This window comes from Mastigoproctus giganteus, chromosome 2 (assembly GCF_048544385.1).
Source record: "Mastigoproctus giganteus isolate SK-2022 chromosome 2, ASM4854438v1, whole genome shotgun sequence".
Classification (NCBI taxonomy): Eukaryota; Metazoa; Arthropoda; class Arachnida; order Uropygi; family Thelyphonidae; genus Mastigoproctus; species Mastigoproctus giganteus.
This window is the reverse complement of record NC_143576.1, coordinates 7,552,795-7,573,836: the sequence shown is the minus strand read 5'-3', so window position 1 is coordinate 7,573,836 and position 21,042 is coordinate 7,552,795. Positions and strand designations below refer to the sequence as shown.

Sequence of the window (21,042 nt, the reverse complement as noted above, 5' to 3'; positions counted from 1 at the left end):
TTTTAACGAGTTAGTGTCTTTTTTTCTAAGGTTAGTTTTATAAGTCTAGTTTCTTAGCATAATTTACCTATTTATAATCATAACGACTTATAATTACCTGCAAATCACCTTAAGCTGTTTCTTGCTTTGGTAACAGATTGAGGTGAACTTGAAAAAAAGAAAATAATAATAATTTCCTGAAATTTATGCGAAGAAGTTTTATACTTAAATGGCTGGATTTCTTACTTTCTTCATATCAGATATTACCTGATAGCTTCAACAGCGTACGTTTTATGGAAATTATGTATTTTCAACAAAGGCAGAGAGACCTATTCTATTTTTATACATACACACACAAATAAGTGAATCTTGCGATATGGCGTGGCTTCTCACCATGGAAGAAACATAGATTACGTAAAGCATAAAAAAGATTAACTACTGCTGAAAGGAGATTTATGAACATAAACGACAACAACACGCTTCACAAGAGTCAAACATCGATGATGTATTGCATGATAACGTAAAAACGAGATGGCTGAAACTGATCCCAACATCAATCATGCGATAAGAGATGGCGAGGACGATCTTATCTGAGATGGGTAAGCGAGACCAATGAAACACCTTGCATTTCACTTGTGCACATCTCTTCTTAAACCCATCTAATTGATTGGCTGAATTACATGTAGTAACCGGCGTGGCGTAAGTAGGGTATGACAAATATAATGTGGCCTCGAACCACAAAACAAATACTACCTTCACCACGAGTTGCCCTGGTATTGCACTATTTTCAAACCCTATCTATTCTCTAACGGTCTAATCTTTTAGAGATGATGCTGCTGCTGCTGCTGCTGCTGCTACTTAACCACTGTCTCATCCTTTTAAACAAATGGCGAATTAGCCTTCAAGACAAATACCGCAAAAAGGATATCTCTGAAAGTAGTTCAGTGCCACAGCAATTCGTTAAGGCCAAGTGTTTTTCTGTCCGCATCACGAACATTCTTGCATTAACTAAATAGTTAAAATCCCGCTAACCACTAAAATAAAAAAAAAGGAAAAGGCCAGTCCTCCTAACTCTATATAATTTAATAATTAATTTTATTTTTATAATGTATTTATATATTTCATTATTTAATTTATTTTTAATCTAATTAATATGAAAGGTAATTAAAAATATTAATATTATAACTGACTTCATGTTTAATTATATAATTTTGTTTATTTCAGAATAATTATTACTATTTAATTCTATCCCCGGCTCAATTACCTCTAGTTAAGCAACTGGATATCGCAAAAAAAAAAAAAAAAAAAAAATCAATCAGCTAAGGCCAGTGATACATCATCCTAATTTAAGAAATATTGCTAAAATCCCTGCACATAAAGAAATTCCTGTCATCGTCAGATTTCAAAATTATTCTCCAAATTTCTTCATTGTCAGCTGCCTTAAATCTTTGCTTCCCATGAAATAACATAATTACGGCTTACTATTACCCAAATTTAGATCTATATATTTCCCACTATTGTACTTTAAACTGCCATTTTTAGACCGTAAATAATTTATCTAGTTCTAGAGGAAGTAGCATAATTCTGTTATTATCATTATTACCTTACAAATTTTTGCATTATCAGATTTTGATATTAAACCTGTTATGGAGTAGCGCATTTATACCAGCTGGGATCCAAAAACAATGTGGAATTTTGAGGGACCCCTTACTCTTCCCGACTGCTAAACAATTTTGTGTATTTGGATGTATATTTCCACCTTTTGGGATCGGTGTCCCTATGCGTAAACGTACCACTGCTGTTTACGCCTTCATCAGTAAAGTGTGTTTGGGGTCAAATGGCACCAGGGGTTTCCCCCATCTCCGCGTAGTTTACATTGTCGTGTGATACAGTACGCTGTAAAGGCCAGAGATTTAAAAGTGTATGGATATTGTACATGATTAGTGTTGTGTACCGTTGTTCTTCTGGCCATTTAGCCGCCAGGCCTCTACTGAGGCCAGACGTTGCCCACACTTTGCCCCGTGCAGGCAGACCAGGTACACCAATATTTTAAATAAGTACTCTGGCAGGTCCTGCCACCTAGTTTCCTGAGATTTCAGTGGCTAGGACCTAAAAAAAAAAAAAAAAATAAAATAAAATAAAATAATAAATAAATAAATAAAAAATAAAAATAACTAAGTAAAAAAAAAAAAAAAAAAAAAAATTCAGAGGTTATCGCGTGGTGGTTGTGCTAGAATTGTGAGGCCGAAAATTGTGGGCGAATCAAATTTGGCTGTAATTAAGTTTGGATGTGTGGGGCTTTCGCTTGCGTGCAGGTAGAGTGGGAGGGAGACTGAAGGCTGGGGGGGCGACAGACAGAAGAATGGAGTCGATAGGGAGGGTGACTCCAAGATTTGGTGGGGCATGCCCATGCCCCACCAGAAGGGAAAGTGTGGGTGGCAAGGAGGGAAGGAGACAGAGGGACCATCACCTCCCTCCCCCCAGCCAGGGAAAGGGAAGAAAAGTGGACCAGGCAAGGGCGCCAGGTCAGATCGCCAATAAGGCTAGTGTGCAGAGAGGCTCTGCAGTTTCTTCAGTCGGTGGAATGTCATTTTTGGGACATTGTCCCATCAGAGGTTTACAAAGTCCAGTTTATTTTGTAGCCATTCTTGGTTAAGATCCCATCCGAGGTTATTTAGTCTAGTCAGCTTGGATGTGCATTTGCGATTTCATTTTGTTCCTTCTGTTATGAAGTCGGATCCCTGCGGGTTTGATTTGTTCTGGTGGTCCTTAGTGGTGTCGAATTGTTTTTCAGATTATGGGCAGCTTTGATGGGTACTTGCATTCTCTTCATTGCAGTGGTTGCGGCTGGGGGAAGGTCCGTCTTCTGCTGAAGAGGCCCTGAGCGAATTTTGTTAGCGCTTTGTAGCTGTCTTCTTCTTCTAGGATGAGGTGTTCCTGGTTTTGCAGTGTGAATCGAATTTCAGTGATGAGCCGGCAACGTAGATCTTGATATAGGTGACAGTGATACATTACGCCTTCATCAGTGGCATTAAGAAATATTAGAAACGACAACGGACCGGAGAATTAAACCATGTCTTATTCGAGATTCTGGTCAGTGAGAGTAACCGCCACTTATAAACACTCTTCATCACCTATCAGTTAACCAACCTTTAATCCACCGTAGAGCCTTCCTACCAATGAAACACTACAAATTTATACAAAAGGCGTTCACGTGGAACTTCACCGGAAACCTTACTGAAGTTTAAATATATTATTACAAAATAATTCTTGGAATCAAGTTCTTGTGGCAACCTCACAGTAGTTTAACATTTTAATTAGACATCATTTCTTTTTAACAAACCCATGGTGCATTTCTTGTACAATTCCATTCCTGTCAAATGATCCTAGAGTACAATCTTAATGAAGGGTGTCCATAAATTTCATTGCCACGAAGTTTCATTACACTTACAGGTCTGTAGAATTATCCATTTCATGGCCGGGATCACCTTTGTAAACTCAAGATACTTTTGCACATCTCCAATCTACTGGAAATTCAACTGGGTCCAGAGACACAAGCATCATAATTGCGCCCACAGGGAATAAGGGATAAATGATCCCCAGAACATATTATATTATATCACATAATTGTACTGTCATGTGTTGACCTTTTTAAAGCTCAACTTTAATGCGTGCCCCTTACCCCTAAGACAAAATTTCCTAGGTGCGCAACTGGCATGCATTATAATATGAGGGATTTGACAATCTTTCCTGCTGATTCCTTTAATATTGCTGATATGCTGTCTACTCCTCGTACCTTTTTTAGATTCAAGCATAATTTCTCTACAATTCCATTTATATCTTTTATCTGGGTTAATCGCCCTATCAAGCGTAAAATAATGCTCACGTTTAAATACTAATGCAAAAAATTTAGCTCATCAGCTATGTTTAGAATAGTCAATTATATTACCAAAGTTTCCCTGCAGTGGTCCCTTCCTGCTAGCGTTCACATACGCAGACAATTCTTTATTACTACTCTCTTTGCCAAATTCTCCTCAAAATTACCATCTCAAACCTTGCCATCTCTTATTCCCTGAGTAACTCTGGGTTTCCAAATTCAGTCGCGAGTTGGAACTCAAGTAAAATGTACACTAAGTAGCCACTATATTAGGTACATCTACGGTCATTCTCCCTTTTCATGAAAAGGGAGAATGACCATAGAAAAGGGAACGCTCCCTTTTCATGAAAGGGAGCGTTCTTCAGTGACGGCATCAGGTGCTTGTGGCATTCCACATGTTGTTGTTGTTATTTGGTTTTTAGGAACATTGGCAGCTAAGGCCATATTGCTCCGGGAATATGCAGTGGTTATTCACTGACCTTTCCGCATTCTCCATATTTGGTGGTGACGGGCTCGAACCCCGGTCTAATCAAGAAGCGTGTGCTACGCACTGCTGCTCCTTCCCACCTGGCTACGGAGGCGCCGCATTCCACATGAAGCAAGTGAGCAGATACGTTAGGATGTATGTGCGCAATTCAGTGCGAGAATGGACAAGACGAAAGTTTTTAAGCAACTTCGAAAGTGGTATCTTAGTCGGCGCCAGACGCACCAATATGAGTATCTTAGAAACTGAAACTCTGCTGGAGTTTTCACGTACGACTCAATCGAGTAGGTAACATAACTCGGAGAAGCCCATATGATGAATATCAGGATTAGTCAAATAGCCAAATAATATCCAGTGGACGACGCCCTTGTGGTCCGAAACAGCTCGCTGATGCGAGAAGCCAACGGAGGCTAACAAGAATTGTGCAAGGTAGCAACAGAAGGGCTAAAGTCAAAAAGCACCAGAGTACAACAGAAGATGGGAAGAAAGAATATGTCGAAAAAGGTTGAATCCAAGGGCTCATTCTTCCAGGCGTCAGTAATGCAAGTTGGTGGTAGAGGTGTTGAGGAGTGTTTTTGAAGTGCACAATGAGCCCCAGTGGGGCAACATTTGGTTGCCACAGGTTATATGAAACTGTTTTTAATCAGGCACATCCTTTCATGGTTGCAGTGCATCAAACTGCCAATGAGCTTTACCAGCAGGTTATGCGCCATGTCATAAGGTACAGAACTTTTTCCAGAAACCTGAGCGAATTGTACAGAACTGGTTCCAGGAACCTGAGTGAATTCAGCATACTGTGGTAGCATCACTACTCGCCAAATCTCAATCCAATTGGGCACCTGTGGGATGAAGTGGAACAAGCTCTTCGGAAACCATAAAATTTACAACAGTTGTAGGCACATTATAGCCTTAGCAGCTGATGTGCCATTAAACCTCCAGAGAAAACAACAGTTGTGGAGAACTGTTGGGTCAGCATGGACCAGCATCCCTGCGAACGCACTAGACACCTGGTTGAATCCATGCCACAAAGAGGACCTATTTGGCTGTCAGGTATACGTACCCACTTAGTTTATATGTATACATGTATATACTTATCATATTTTTGCTGTTTATTTCCGAGTGAAAAATGGGCGAAACAGTGCCAAACCACTTTTAAGGCCTGGAATGATCGAGCGGTGAGCGCGAGAGTGTATCAGGCTATTAGCACACGTTTGAATTGATTGTGGTTCAACTAAACGTGACTAAAAAATACGGTTGATGATCGTATTCGTTGTAAAAATGATTAAACTCATCGATCTATGTGGTCATGCCAGAGTATAAACAGACCTTCCCCCTCCCCCATTTCGCTGATATGAATAATACAATTATACAAAGTAATACATTTGGGTTAGAATTTACCGCATTGTTTCTTTATGTTTATTGTCAGTGGACACCAGATATTTTAAAAATACAACTCTTACAGCAACAAGCTATTAAGATTGCTGAACACCCCTTAATTTTTAAATATAACCCCCCTCAAAAAACTATGTAATTCCTACAAGGTTCGTTATTATTATTGTACTGTATATTTAAAGCATCAACGGTTAGTAGGTGATTCCGCCCCCACGAATGGCAAGTTGTAAGAATACAGAATTTTTGTGAGGGTGGGGGTTGCGTACAAGCAGGAGGGCCAGGAGTCCGCGTACAACAATATATTTTCATATACGTATACTGTTTAGTAACGTAGATATAAAAAGAAAAACTGAAAATATATTTTTTGGGTTAGGGAATGTCTTCTCCGTGCTTTTTTTTTTAAATTAAAAATGTGAACCGACCCTGACTGTGAACCGTTAATGTTGAATATTTTTGAAATTATCGTATTATCAATGGTTTTATGCAAATTCGCCATCTTGTTTGATTTATACGCGTCACTAAACAACATACAAGGTATGAAAATATATTGTGCACACAGTTTCCCCAATCACAGTATTATTGTAAAACTGTGGTTTATATGGCGTCTGTAGAAAGTACGATTTCCTATGCCCAATCAGGATAAACTTTGCTTCATTCTTCTTTTCGATAGTGAAACTATATCTACAGTTAACATAGTATCTATACGATATCTCATTTTTTTAATACATTTTCCCGGATAAAGTATCCTTTTTTGAAATTTCTAAACCTCTTTTGTTTAAGCTGCGCACCTTTATACGTTCTTCGACATACGTAGGAAGTGCAAATATTTTAGTATGAGCTGAATCATAAATTTAGTATGAGCTGAATTAACTCGAGTAGAAAGTTCACAACTACTGATTGTACGGATGATTGCGAAAGTAAAATGTTTCGCGATCGATTCTTTGTCCTTGAATACTTCACCAGCTGTGACCGGATGAAACCGAAGACCCTTTTACTTTGCACGAGGCCAAAAGACCGACACAGCTGCATTAATTGCCTTTTTTTAACACGCAAAAACCACCTGCGAATCAAAGTTTACTTTTAAGGCCTATAAAGTTTCCTTCTGTTTCAGTTTTCCTATTTGGTAGTTAAAAAAAAAAAAAAAAAAGCAAACAGTAAATACTAATATTCATTTATTCATCGTTTAATAATTGTTCATTAGTTCAGTCTAGATTAAAGATTACGCTAGATCAGGAACGACTTGCCTAAAAGGTTAATGGTCCCTGATCCAGCACAATGGAAAACATTATGAATAGTGAACAAGACGCCACTTTGCGGAAATGTTATTAAATAAACAAAAACAACGCTCCTGTTATCCATCACTGTGATTTCTCTCTTTTGAAGAATTGTGGGAATGTTTTCTATTAGGTTGTTATGATTTCTATTCACAGTTATTCTGAAAGAACTTTTCCTTCAGAATAACTCATTTTTTTTTGTCGTAGGCAGACGCCACTCTTTAATCGTATAAATATCAGTTTGGTAGTTATTATTTAAAAGCTGGTTATTATTTAAAACTTGTTACGGAAGTCCTAGGCCTCAGTAGCCAGGTCAAGAGCGGGAGTGCAGTAGCACACGCTCCTTGAGTAGACGGATGAGGGGGGTTCAAGCCCCTGACTGCTAAATACTGTCGATCTGCCGACCCGCACTGGACCAGCGTGGCAGATTATGATCCATTTCCCTCAACGTGAATCGCTGAGGAGGCTTCCATCCTGCAGTGGGCTGATAATGGCTGCAGTTTACCTTTTTTTCTTTCTTTTTTTTAGCGAAATCTTCATGTAAGAACCGACCGTATGAGCAGTGCTGGTTTAAGTAGTGTGAGGGGACCTGGCGCACATATACCGAGGCCCTAAAAGCCCCTAGCCAAACGGTAACTGCTTTGTTCCAGGGCATCCCTGCGAACTTGAGACTGCGGTGCGACCACGCCACTGCACCTCCTTAAATCCAGGGTGCGGTTGTACCTGCTATCATGTTTTTTTCTGACACTAAGCTCTTAAGCTATCATTCTTAATTTCAATTGGAAGTGGTTTGTATTGAGGTTTAGTGGCATATGAACTACGTGGGTCATAATGCGCCCTGGAAATGGTTGTCCATCTATAGAAGACAGAAAAACAGTGCTTCTCCTAGGAATCTAAACTGAGTCTCCTTGTTTTTGTAAAACAATTCAAACATCGTCTTTCGTAACAGTGTAATTAGGGTCACAACAAGTTTAAATTCAACCCTGGGTTTGCTACTTTTCACTCCTTTGGAGAAGTACGGGTTCGAATCCTGTCTTCTATAATCAGGACTATAGGTGGCCTATCTGATATGGAAAAGACTCTTAGGCAACACAGTGCGTCGTATACTAACGCTAGGACTACACCCCACTGACCTCGACAGTAAATGTGCTGTGACGGCATAACTACGCATGCGCCGCAGAAATCAGAAAAATTGTCGGCCTGAAATTCGCTGACCAGATATGAGTACACACTTCGCATTAATATTTTCTGAAGCACGTGCGCGTATTTTATCACATTAAAAATTCTCTGTACAGTTTGAAAGCTTCTTTCAATATCACTACGTTTAATGGTCGCTTTTTTTTGTACAATTTTTTTTATGAAGAGACATTCAAAACTGAAATTTCTCGTTGACGGACCTGCTAACTGTACTGAATACAAGCCGTTTACGCTTCCTACAGCTATTCTGTGTACAGCGAATCAGTTGCAGTGGGGGCAGTTCTAAAATCTCGCGGAAAGAGGAAGGGCAGAATTTTAAGTTTCATTTGTGATGACATTACCAGTGTCTACAGTAATTGGGAATCGCGACAATGGTGGAACTAGAGGAGCAGCCAGTGGGTGCTGTGCCCTGAGATTCATACTTCACAGTGGGCCTGCGAAGCGGACCAAAATTAAGGGAGTGAGGAACAGAAAGTGCCATTGTGATGAAAGTATTTTTATAACTGTATTTTACCACAGAGAGGTTACTTGCTATAAAAAGGGACAACAAAGTATTCGTGGAAGTATACTTCCCATTTTCCAAGTGGTTAAATCATTATTAGGAATCGTATATCTCCAAACTTGTTGCTTGCTTACTATGGTTCCTGCCTAGAGAAGAGGCGCCTCCGTAGCCAGGTGGGCAGGAGCAGCAGTGCGTAGCACACGCTTCTTGATTAGACTGGAGTTCGAGCCCGTGACACCACATACGGAGGATGCGGAAAGGTTAGGGAATGACCACCGCATATCCCCGGAGCAATATGGCCTTAGTTGCTAATGCTCCTAAAAAAAAAAAAAAAAAGCCTAAAGAGGAAACTGAGGTTTCCCTCTTCTCTTCGAAGAAATTCTACTAAGAAATTTCTTCAAATACCAGTATACCCAGCAATGCGCAATAAAATTAAAGGGTTAATGCTTTTTATCAGGGTCCGTGCTAAGGAAGGAGAGGCACAGTCAGGGTCGGATTTACATATAAACTAAACAAGTTACAGCTTAGGGCCTCACATTACAAGGGGCCTCGCTTCATCTTAAAAAATCCTTTTTTAATATTGTCAAAGGTGAATTGTAAGAGAGAAGGGACTCATACATGTTATAGCTTAGGGTTACAACAAGTTTAAATCCAGCCCCGGGCACAGTACATCTGAGCAATGGCTTGAAATGGGCTCCACCCTCAATCCAAGCACAGAGAACTGCTTGCTGTCGTTTTCTAGAAAATTAATTCTCGCACTCGGAGATCTGAATCTAGAACTAGCCCTCCATTTTATTCCTGAATTTTATTTTATTATTCTAATCTAGATTTGAAGTAGTATAATTTATCAGTGGGTTCTGTCTGAAAAAAAGTCGATTGTTCCGAGGGAATTTTCCCCATAGAAAATGTTATTACTAATTAATTCCTAACAATTGCTGGCAACAGACTTAAATCCATTTGCAATTTCATTTGCGATGAAATATAGTAGAATTTAATAATTTTGCGCTACTTAAATTAACAAAACAAAAAGCCATAAAAATAAATAACCGGAGGAGCATTCCGGTGCGCCCGGTCCATTTTGATCCCTTATCTCAGAGCCACAAAAATTCTTACTACCAACACCAAGCAAGATGACACATCTATTCTTGTTTCGCCTTGATTCGTGCATCTGCGTATTAAAAACTCTGACAGAAAAGCCATTCAGAAGCCGCACCTCTTTTTCGACAAGGCACAAGATTAATAAAAAAGCTGACTCAACGAAATTAAAAGTAGACCAAAAAAAAAAAAAAATTCACACGACATTTGATATTAGCATATCACAAAGGCACGAAATGGCTGACTGGATCATTGAAGAAGGAAAAATAGTTTTGCTGCCCTTGCACTTTAATTTCTACACACAGGCTCACTAATTGGATTATATATGGGTACGATTAACTTAAATATCTTCATAAAGCCTCTCAGCGACATGAATGTTTGCAAAGACGTATTTTCTACCATTAAGCTATTACATTTGGTATACTCAAATTGAATTTTTTTTTTTTTTTTTTTTTTTTTTATTATCCAATGCAATGCAATGCAATGTCAAAATTAGGAATAAAGTTTTAATTTTTATTATTTATTTATTTTTTTTTCAACCATTTTCCCAAAACTGATGACCATTCTTCGTCCACAGCACAAAAAATTACCGTTGCGGTGATTTTTTGTGACACCTGCTGGGGGATTAAATTATTTTATAAACTTGAAAATGGAAGTGACCAATAATTTCTTGTTTATAATGTTTTATTTATTTTTTAAACAGATTTAAAAAATATTTCGTTTCGAAGAAAACAGAAGGTAGAAACATGAATGAGGACGAAATTTTCACGGTTACAAATGATTCTAGAACAAGGGGCCATAAATTCAAGTATCGGGGGGGGGGGAGATGTTTAGATTGGATTGCAGAAAGTTTTATTTCAGCCAGCGGAATATATTACCTACATGGGTGGTAGAGGTTGACAGTTTGGGAAAATTCAAAGATCAGATGGATAATTACTAAGGGAGGAGGGAAAGGCATAGGTTGTCTATTTCCTTTTCTTTTATTAATTAATTATTTAATTCTTTTTTTTTCTGGCTGGGGTAGCATAAGTCATAGGCTTCCTTGCACCATCGATTTTTCATAAAAAATAAATAAATACATTTAATACGTATTGCAATGCATTTGTAAAAGATCATGCACTGTTATTCCAAACAAAATTTCAAAAATAAAAAGGGAAATCGAGTCCGTCGTCGATTCTGTAACTATTGGATGCTCTGAGCAGCGTATACAAGCTGCAAGGTTTGGACAGTAATTTAATAATATATTTATTAAATTAAATTATAATATTATTTTATAATTTAATTAATATAATTAATTTAACATTATAAAAACTTAAATATTAAAACATAGATCAAAATTGTAAATTATTAAAATATAAATAAATATTAAATTATTAAAATATAAATAAATATTAAAAAATATTTACATTTTTTATTATTATTTAATAAGCAAATTAAATTAAATTTTGCTTAACGAAAACGTTAGTACAATTGCATCATGTTTTTTCGTAAATGAATTACAAATTTGGTAAAATTGGCACCGTTTTTATCATATCTCATATTGTGAATGGCCCCGAGTGCCAAGCGATAGTGTCCAAGCGATTTTCCTAAGTGATATATAGTGCTCTTTCTAAGTGATTTCGTTATATTTTCTTTCCAGTGCTTTTCTCATCCTTATTTCTTTATAAGTGGTTCTGTACTTAACAGATCCTAAGTAAGAACCCAGAAAGGAAAATTACCTTTCTTTTCTTAGTATATTTATTAATTTTCGCACTAACAAACTAACCTGTCCAACCGCTTGGCCACTAGGTGGCACCGCTCCTGCCTCCACGTGGCGGGGCTGGAAGTCTGGGAGAAGAAATACACTCTCCCAGGGCTAAAAGGAGCAACGATGGACAAAAATAAACAGTCCTCGTGTGGATCTTATGATTCAGAACTGGACAAACATAATCCAGATCATGACGACACAAATGTACCCCATGCTAAGAGACAAAAAAAAGAAGGAATGGATAAGACCACACCACTCTTTCTAATACTACACTCCTCCACAGACCAACCATTGAGTAAGCTGTCCCCATTTTTGATACAGAAATGTCTCGAAAATGTGGCTGGCCCTCCAAAAATGGTTCGGCGATTAAGATCCGGAGATTTATTGATCGAAATGACCGAACATAGACATGCTGAGAGGCTACTGAATGTATCCACGTTTGGTGGAATTCCCACAAAGGTTACCCCACATGCCACCTTAAACTCCTCTAAAGGGGTAATATCAGAGTGGGATCTATTAAACGTATCAGAAGATGAACTTCTGCATGAACTAAGAGATCAAAACGTGGTACAAGCCAAAAGAATTGTTATTAAAAGAGATGGAGAACCTGCTCCCACACGGACGGTGATTCTAACATTCGAAACACCAAATCTACCTACTTATATTAAAGCTGGTTATCTTAGATGCCAAGTAAGACCATACATTCCAAATCCAGTCCGGTGCTTTAAGTGCCAAAAATTTGGTCATTCCCAAGCTGTCTGCAGAAGTGTAGCCACTTGTGCTAACTGCGGATCCAAAGAGCATACACACACAAACTGTAACACTGAAGTGCAAATTTGTCCTAACTGCCATGGTAACCACTCTGCCTTCTCTAAGGAATGCCCTCAATGGAAAAGAGAAAAGAATATTCAAAAATATAAGATTGAGCAGAAAGTATCCTAACAAGAAGCTAAAAAACATTTTGCAGTACCTGCTAAGTCACCTACATATGCTTCAGTTACCCAACGGCTACGCTCAGTAGAAACTCAGACAGACTGCTCAGTCCCTCCAAATATCTCAATATCTGGTTGGGCTAAATCGCTCCTCTCCTCATCAAAGGAAAAACCTATTCCTAAATATGCTACTCGAGAAGCAAATACTCCTGTAACAATACCTCCGGATAAGAAGCCTAATGAGAAACCAAATGAACTAGCCAAGACCCCTGAAAGAAGCAACACTACTAAATTTATATCCGATACCATGGATATTGATGAAAAGATAGATGAAGATGATTCAATTCTTGAGATTCATCCAGAGGATGACATTGACAACGGTAGGCCAGTCTTCCCAAAAAAAAGAAAAAGCAAAATTAGACAAGCGCAAACAAAAAAATCCGCCGTAAGAAACCAAACCCTCCTTTTAAAACCAAACAATGCAGACAGTGATTCAATGGAATTGTCGCGGATTTCGTGCTAATTTAGATGACCTCTACGATCTGCTAAGTGAATATAAGCCCGTCGCAGCATGCATACAAGAAACAAACCTGACGAATGCAGTATCTATAACAGTTAAACGCTTCACCATGTATAGAAAAGATAGAAACTGCTCTAATGCAGCACACGGAGGAGTAGCGCTGTTAGTAAACTCTTCAATTCCCTCCAGACCTGTTCCCTTGCAAACACCGTTGGAGGCAGTTGCAGCCCGTATCACCATTGGCATAACGATAACATTAGTCTCATTATATCTGTCACCAAACCACGCTTTCACCCTTGCTGATTTAGATGACCTAGTAGGACAAATACCCGCTCCTTTCTGTATTCTGGGTGACTGGAATGGCCATAACCCTCTATGGGGTTCTCAACAACTTGACTGCAGAGGGAAAATAATTGAGAAATTCTTGGATAAACACAATCTAACTATTTTAAACACAGGTGATCACACATATGTTCATGTACCATCTGGCTCAAGCTCTGCCATTGACCTAACAGTATGTTCTCCAACAATATTTCCTCTCATAGACTGAACAGTTACTGACAACCCTCTTGGTAGTGATCACTTTCCGATCATCTGTAATTTCTGTACAAGTTCTCCTCCGATCAACAGAATTAGAACAATTTGGAAATTTGACAAGGCCAACTGGGCTAAATATCAAGAAATAGCTCATTTAGATTCCACTATCATTGCTACTGACAAGATCGTTTCTGCAGTAAGTTATATCACAGAACGAATAATGACAGCAGCTGAATCCGCTATCCCGAAATCATCATTTAAAATCCGAATCCATCCAAAAATGTGGTGGAACGAAGCATGTAGCATTGCTAAAAGAGAAAAAAATAAATCCTGGAATCAGTTTAGAAAACATCCAACCACAGCCAACCTCCTACAGTTTAAAAGAGCAAGGGCTAAGGCTCGTTATATAAGACGGATAAGTAAAAAAGAAGCATGGGCACGCTATGCTGCCACAATAAACAGATTCACAGATACTGCTACAGTCTGGAAAAAAATCAAACGTATCAATGGCAAATACCCACTTGTTACCTCCCCGATTCTATTTCTGAAAGGAAAGGAAATTTCTGAACCCGAAGAACTTGCTAATGCATTTGGCTCGTCTTTTGAATCACTCTCAGCTGTTTCCGCCTATGAACCAGCCTTTCAGATGCTAAAACGCAATACAGAAAAGTATAAACTGAATTTTAATACCGCTCTGCAACATTCATACAATCTGCCGTTGACCATGACTGAATTGCTTAATGCGCTCACAAAAGTGAAAAACAGTGCTCCAGGTCCTGATGGAATTTATTACTCAATGATTTCCCATTTAAGTGAAAGATCATTAAGTGCTCTCTTACTACTCTATAATAGAATTTTCTTAGAGGAATATTACCCCACCAGCTGGTGCCATTCTTATGTGCTAGCCTTCCCGAAACCAGGAAAAGACCACACAGATCCAACAAACTATCGACCTATCTCCTTAACAAGTTGCTCGGGAAAAACAATGGAAAAAATACTTAACACCCGACTAACGTGGTATTTGGAGACTCAAAACATTCTGAGTCCAAGCCAGTATGGTTTTCGGAGAAGTAGATCGACGCTCGATCTCATTATCAAAGCAGAAGCAAATATTCGGAACGCCTTTCTAAGAAATGAGCACTTTGTTATGATATGCATTGACATCGAGAAAGCATTTGATACAACTTGGCGTTATGGGATTCTTCGGGACTTACATAAATCTGGTCTTCGGGGTCATCTCCCGAAATTCATTCAGAACTTCCTATCTAACAGATCCTTCCAAGTCCTCTACCACTCGTCACTTTCTGGCACATATGTTCAAGAAGAGGGAGTTCCCCAGGGCTCAGTGCTGAGTGCAACACTTTTTGCCATCAGGATCGATTCTATAACTAATAGTATACCTAACACAGTTGATGCATACCTGTATGCTGATGACCTTGCCATCTCATGTCATTCTCAAAATATGCGACTTATTGAGAGACAACTACAAGTCACCATTAATAGAATAGTCTCTTGGGCCAAAAACAATGGCTACAGAATTTCTAAACCGAAAACAACTGCAGTACACTTCTGTCGTAAACGTACATTGCACCCTGATCCAAACCTCCAGTTAGACTCCCATTGTATTACATTTCAACCAAGCACTCGTTTTCTTGGTATAATACTTGATAAAAAATTAAACTTCCTTGAACATATAAAATATATTCGTACCAGCTGTCTTAAGAAACTAAATATTCTCAGAGTAATCTCCTCTATGTCATGGGGTGCAGATCGGTACATGTTGCTACATTTATACCGCTCATTAATTAGATCCCGCTTAGACTATGCATCTCCTGCATACGCCTCAGCCAGGCCAAGTGTACTGAAATGGCTTGATCCCATTCATCATAGTGCACTTCGAATAGCACTGGGTGCCTTTCGTACATCTCCCATATTAAGTCTATATACGGAAGCCAATGAACCGCCGCTAGACCTTCGGCGACAAATTCTTCTCCTAAATTATGCCGCAAAAATCAGCAGCTTTCCACATCATCCGATAAGGCAATATCTCTTCAGACCAAAATGGGAAAACCTCTATCGTACTAAATCACGTCTCAACAAACCATCTGGCATTAGGCTTCAAGCTCTAAACACTAGCTGGGGACTCAACATGAATAACATAATGCAGGATACTAGCATGCAAATCCAGCCATGGCAAATACCCACGATAGATATTGAAAAATACTATCAGAAATGGGGAAAGAATAATCTTCCAGATATTAACATCAGACAATTACATCTGGCCCACTCAATTCAGTTTAGCAGTTACGTGCAGCTATATACAGATGGATCCAAGACTGCTAGTAAAGTTGGTACAGCTGTAGTCCTGCCAGATGCTATCATCGCCAAACAGCTCCCCTCAGAATGTAGTAATTATACTGCTGAGTTGTATGGTATTTTACTAGCCCTGGAGAAAATAAAAGAAGCCTCATATACTCAATCCATAATATATACCGATTCATTAAGTGCCGTGAATTGTATGCAATGTAAACGCCCCAACAGTCATCCTCTGGTACAACAAATCTGGACTCAGTTAATGGCAATTCATGCACGTGGTCACCGCATAATTTTTTGTTGGATTCCTGGTCACTCTGGAATCCCAGGAAATGAACAGGCAGATTTAGCCGCCAAAAATGCTTCAAATCCTATTTCTTCCAATTTCAGGACACCTTATGTTGACTTTAAATCCATTATACAGCAGACCTCTAAAGAACAGTGGAAACATATATGGGAAAAAGAAATAAATAATAAACTTTTTGAAATAAAGAAAGAACCCAAACAGTGGCGATCCAGTCTAAGGGAAAATAGAAAAGACGAAACTGTACTAGCGCGACTGCGCATTGGTCACACATACCTCACTCACAGTTATTTATTAAGAAAGGAAGATGCCCCACAATGCAGTAACTGTTCATGTCCACTCACTGTAAAGCATATCATTATTGAATGCCCAATATATATAAGAGAACGAAAAACTGCTTTCTCCTTACTTTTCAAAAATTGCAATCAATTAACACTACGTAATGTTCTAGAAGATCGTCATGATATGGATGACGTTTTTATTTTCCTAAAATTGATTGATAAATATCACCTTGTTTAAATTTTTATCAGAATCAGCCTCAACAACAAAGATATACTAGTTAGAAATCAGTGCATTATAGCCACAGTTGCTGATGCACCAACAAACCTAACAACAACAACAACAACATATTGTGAATACATTCACAACGAGTTTCCTGGTTACTGCACTACCTGGAATAAGTAATGCTTCACCAGTGGAGAAGACTATTGTTACTTATTCCAAGTGGATACCACCATCCAGACGACTGTTTCAAGGCTATTTGGCCTATCATTGGTAGGTAGATGTGTTGTTTGGTTAAAAAAAAAAAAAAATGCCATTTTACCAATTTGGTAATTCACTTAATTTATTACTGAAACATATAAAAACACCGTAGAGACAAAAATACAAATAGTGTATTGTACAATCATCCCTCACAATTACGGTCTTCGCACAGCAATCTTTTAACGACGCCTTAATTGAACAGAATATTGTTTAATTGAATATATTATTAATTAAACAGAACTCCACGAACTTTTTTTATGACAACCCCAAGCAAAAAAGGTGTTTTGTGTTTGAACGTATTGTACTTGGTACCGAATATTTTGACAAGACATATACCAGAATTACTGTTCGCGCTTGTGAACTTGTTCCCAATCGCTTATCGCAATGAAAGCCTCCACATTACCCCACCATCATAATGGAACTGTCAAAGTGTGAATAGTTTATATCTTCCACATATAGCAAAGGCACTCGGCGCAATCATGAAAATAATAACCGCGACAATACAGTATTAGCAAAATGTTTAAAATTTTAATTCTCCATTAAAATTAACCATACATTTTTGTGTTAAAATTATTGATCAACGTTTTGGCTGAATTCCAGATTATGGATATACTTTGTCACCACGTTGCGGGCAAGGCCAAATTCGAGACGGATTCAAGAAAAAGAAGTGTGGGTTTTTAATAGACTTTCATTTTTAGCTAGTGAAAAAAGGTTAGGTTAGTTTACGCCAGAATTGGGGACGGATTCAGGCAAAAGAAGCCACTTCGTCCAGAGGTGTACCCATAAACTGAAAATAACCAATGTTTTTTTTTTTTTTTCAAACGGGAACTTTCTACTATATCCCGTGTACGATTGCATTAAACAAGGACAAATCTTACCTTTTTTTATTCCACGTTCTGCTGACCGTGTCTAAATACCCCCAGCTGGCTGCGTTTTGCACCGACATAACAGGTTTATCGAGACCGCACAACATCGCCACCACAAGGTCTTGAACGGTGCCTGCTCGGTCGTACTTGTCCAGGAGTTCTGGCTTATACCGCTGTAACCACAGTAGAGTAGCGCATCCATGGCCCGTGCTCAACCGCAAGTGCGATTCGGGATGCGGTAAAGTGCGAAGGAAATCGGCTGTACAACGTCCGTCTTGCCACGTGTACAACATGCTAGCCTGGTCGACATCGTAACGGCCGAAGTTGTTCTGATGCCAGCCCTCTCCGTGTTTCCATAACACACAGCCGTGCATTTGTCCCGACAGGGCGATGTGAGTTACGCGCGCTAGCGATTCTTTCGCCAATCTAGAGACACAAAACTGTAGGGCCGTACAGATCTTATGTACGTCTTGTTCGTTACCCAACGCGCCTAATTCGCTAGGAGAAGATGCTTTCGTCTCCCTGGACGCTGCCTGGATAATATTCTTGTTACTTCCCGAGACGAGACATACTTTGACTGTCGTTGTTCCGATATCGATACCCAAAACGAGCACTGGACGGGTACTCTCTGCCGCCATTGCTTACAGACGATAAAGCGTAACGGTTGCTCGCGATCGCTGTTATATGGCGCAGAGTCACCTACAGCCGTTTGATAGTTACCACAGCAACCAAACACACCACGCGCTAAAATTTAGTGATACAGTATTTATATTTATTGTAATGTAGACAAATCACTGTTGCACGCTAAAATAAAATAAAAAAATAAATAATATTAAATAAGGTTAAAATAATAAAAATAAATGAAATAATTAAGGTGGGCAATATTATAACACAAAATGAAAAATAATTAAACGAAAATATTTATTCTATTAAAGTGGGAATGTTTTATTTATTTATTTATCTACTTGATAGCATGAATTACAAGAATAAAAATGAAAAGGAAAAGAATATTAATGTTCACATTGACCGTTCAGTTAGTCCTAGGCGTAAACAATATGGGCGAACGTGTTTTTGGAGCGAGGTCATCTGTTAGTAAAGGTTTATCGTTTCTTCGGGTTCAGAAATACCTCGTCTGTTTTTGCTTAACATTTTAATAAAGTACGAGGTACTGTATATATATTACTGTGATATCACAATAGTACTGACTCCGGCTTTGATTTTTTTTTTTTTTTTTATATAATTGTACGAATACTACTTGCCGTTAAAATAACAGTTTACATTTGTACTAGTTGTATTTCAGATAATTTTTCACTAAACTGTGGCGCTTCCGTAACCAGGTGGGCATAAGCAGCAGTGCGTAGCACACACTTCTTGATTAGACCGGGGTTCGAGCCCGTGACCTCACATCTGGTGAGTATGGGCTTGGCACACCCAGGCTCCTGAGCTGGATATCATCATTCTTCTCTTTCTTGGTGATTGCCTTCTACTTCTGTCTTTCTCTCTTAGGATATCAATCCGGTAACTAGGGATTTTTTTTTATGCTGGTGCAGCATAAGCCTCAGGCTTCCTTGCACCATATAGCCAATAATAATAATAATAATAAATATGGAGGATGCGGAAAGGTCAGGGAATGACCACCGCATATCCCCGGAGCAATATGGCCTTAGTTGCTAATGCTCCTAGAAACTAAATAACAACATCACTAAACTGTGCAATGCTTCCTATCTACAGAAACAATAAACTGTTCACCCTTAACACAGTGGCGTCATTAATGTCCTTACACCAGGTGCAAAAGGCCCGGGTTCGAATCCTGTCAATGACGCGAGCAATTTTTATGGATTTTTTTTACTCCGTTAGTCGGTCTCGGGCGCAGAGAGTGAGTTTTTTCTCCCAGAAACTCGGGTTTTTCTTCCAGCAAAACAGGCACATCGACCAGAGAATTTGAAAGAACATGGAAATTAATAATTGAAAGAACGGACGTATCTGATATTCCGAATGGAACAAAACGGTAGTCAAAGAAGTTCAAATTAGAATTACTGTAAATATGGGAACGGTGCACGCAGCAATCGTAACGAACAGATTAATGGTAAAAGTAATATAAAAAATAATCCAGCTGAATGCACAACGGTCAAAAACTTTGGCGGCTGAGCTGAGAATAGCATGCAATCATGAACAGGTTGATCTGGCATGCATTCAAGACCTTATGAAAGTGATGGAAAACTCATGGGGTTCTCTCTATCTACAAAAATTGTGTCGTGCAACCAGCATAATCTACAGTCCGCGATCCTTATCTTCAGTCATAACTTAGAGGTGGCAAGACTGCATTTGTTTTGTAATTCTCATACAGTGTGTGTCTGTGTTGAAAGTGAGGAAGTAAAATTTTACTTAGCGTCGATATACTTCCAGCATGGTGCAGGTATTGAATCACACTTAGATTACATGGAATGCCTGTTAGAATATCTAAAAGGACAAACAGTAATTTTCTGCTTGGACTCCAACTTCAAAAATACTTCGTGGTATAGCAGGTATACTGATAACAGAGGACTTTATTGGAGGAAACAATCAATCGAAATAATCTCGTAATCCATAATCAGAGGTCGGAGCATAGCACATTTTGGACAGTTAATGGGGAATGGAATATTGATATCACACTTTCAACAATAAGAGGGTCCAAGCACATAACGAGCTGGAATGTTGAGCCTGGCTGAGTCTCCAGTGATCATAGAGTGATCAGGTTTGAGATAACGGAAAAGATCACTCGTCAAAATGCGTATATGCAGGGTCAGTTGCGACGATTCTTTGTACGTACTGCTAACTGGAATCTGTTTGATGAAGAATTACTCAAACAGAAGGCTGCAGTGTCAGCACATGTGTTAAACGATTTGGGTGGCCCTGCAGCAGTTCAGCTGATGCAAGGTTGGTTATACAGTATAATGCCTATGTAGTTGCAATGAGGAGTTGTCAAACTAAACGTATGCCTGTTAAGTGGTGGACTCGACAGTTAACAACGCTACGCAAAGAAACCAATAAAGCTAGGAAGATATACAAAAGAAGTAAACGTCGCGGCGAAGAAAATCAAATGTATTTCAGGAATGAGTATCAACGACTGAGAAGAAGATACACGCGTCTGATTGCAAAAGAAAAATTTAATGCGTGGAAGGAACTTGTAAGGATATGTGGGAACAGTGACCCTTGTGGCTTAATTTACAAATTATGTACTGTACTAGCAAAATTAAACACCCAGCAGGAGATATCACATGT

At 38.8% G+C, this 21,042-nt stretch overlaps 1 protein-coding gene across 1 annotated transcript in view; it reads right to left on the bottom strand.

Moving 5' to 3' along the window:
* Positions 1-18,431, bottom strand: part of LOC150089144 (sedoheptulokinase-like) — a 68,594-nt gene extending 50,163 nt beyond the window's left edge. The window contains exon 1 of the mRNA XM_090388035.1: positions 17,794-18,431. Coding sequence (XP_090244161.1) covers positions 17,794-18,419 — 626 coding nt within the window. The 5' untranslated portion in view covers positions 18,420-18,431. The remainder of the gene's footprint in view (positions 1-17,793) is intronic.
* Between the last annotated feature and the right edge of the window lie 2,611 nt (positions 18,432-21,042).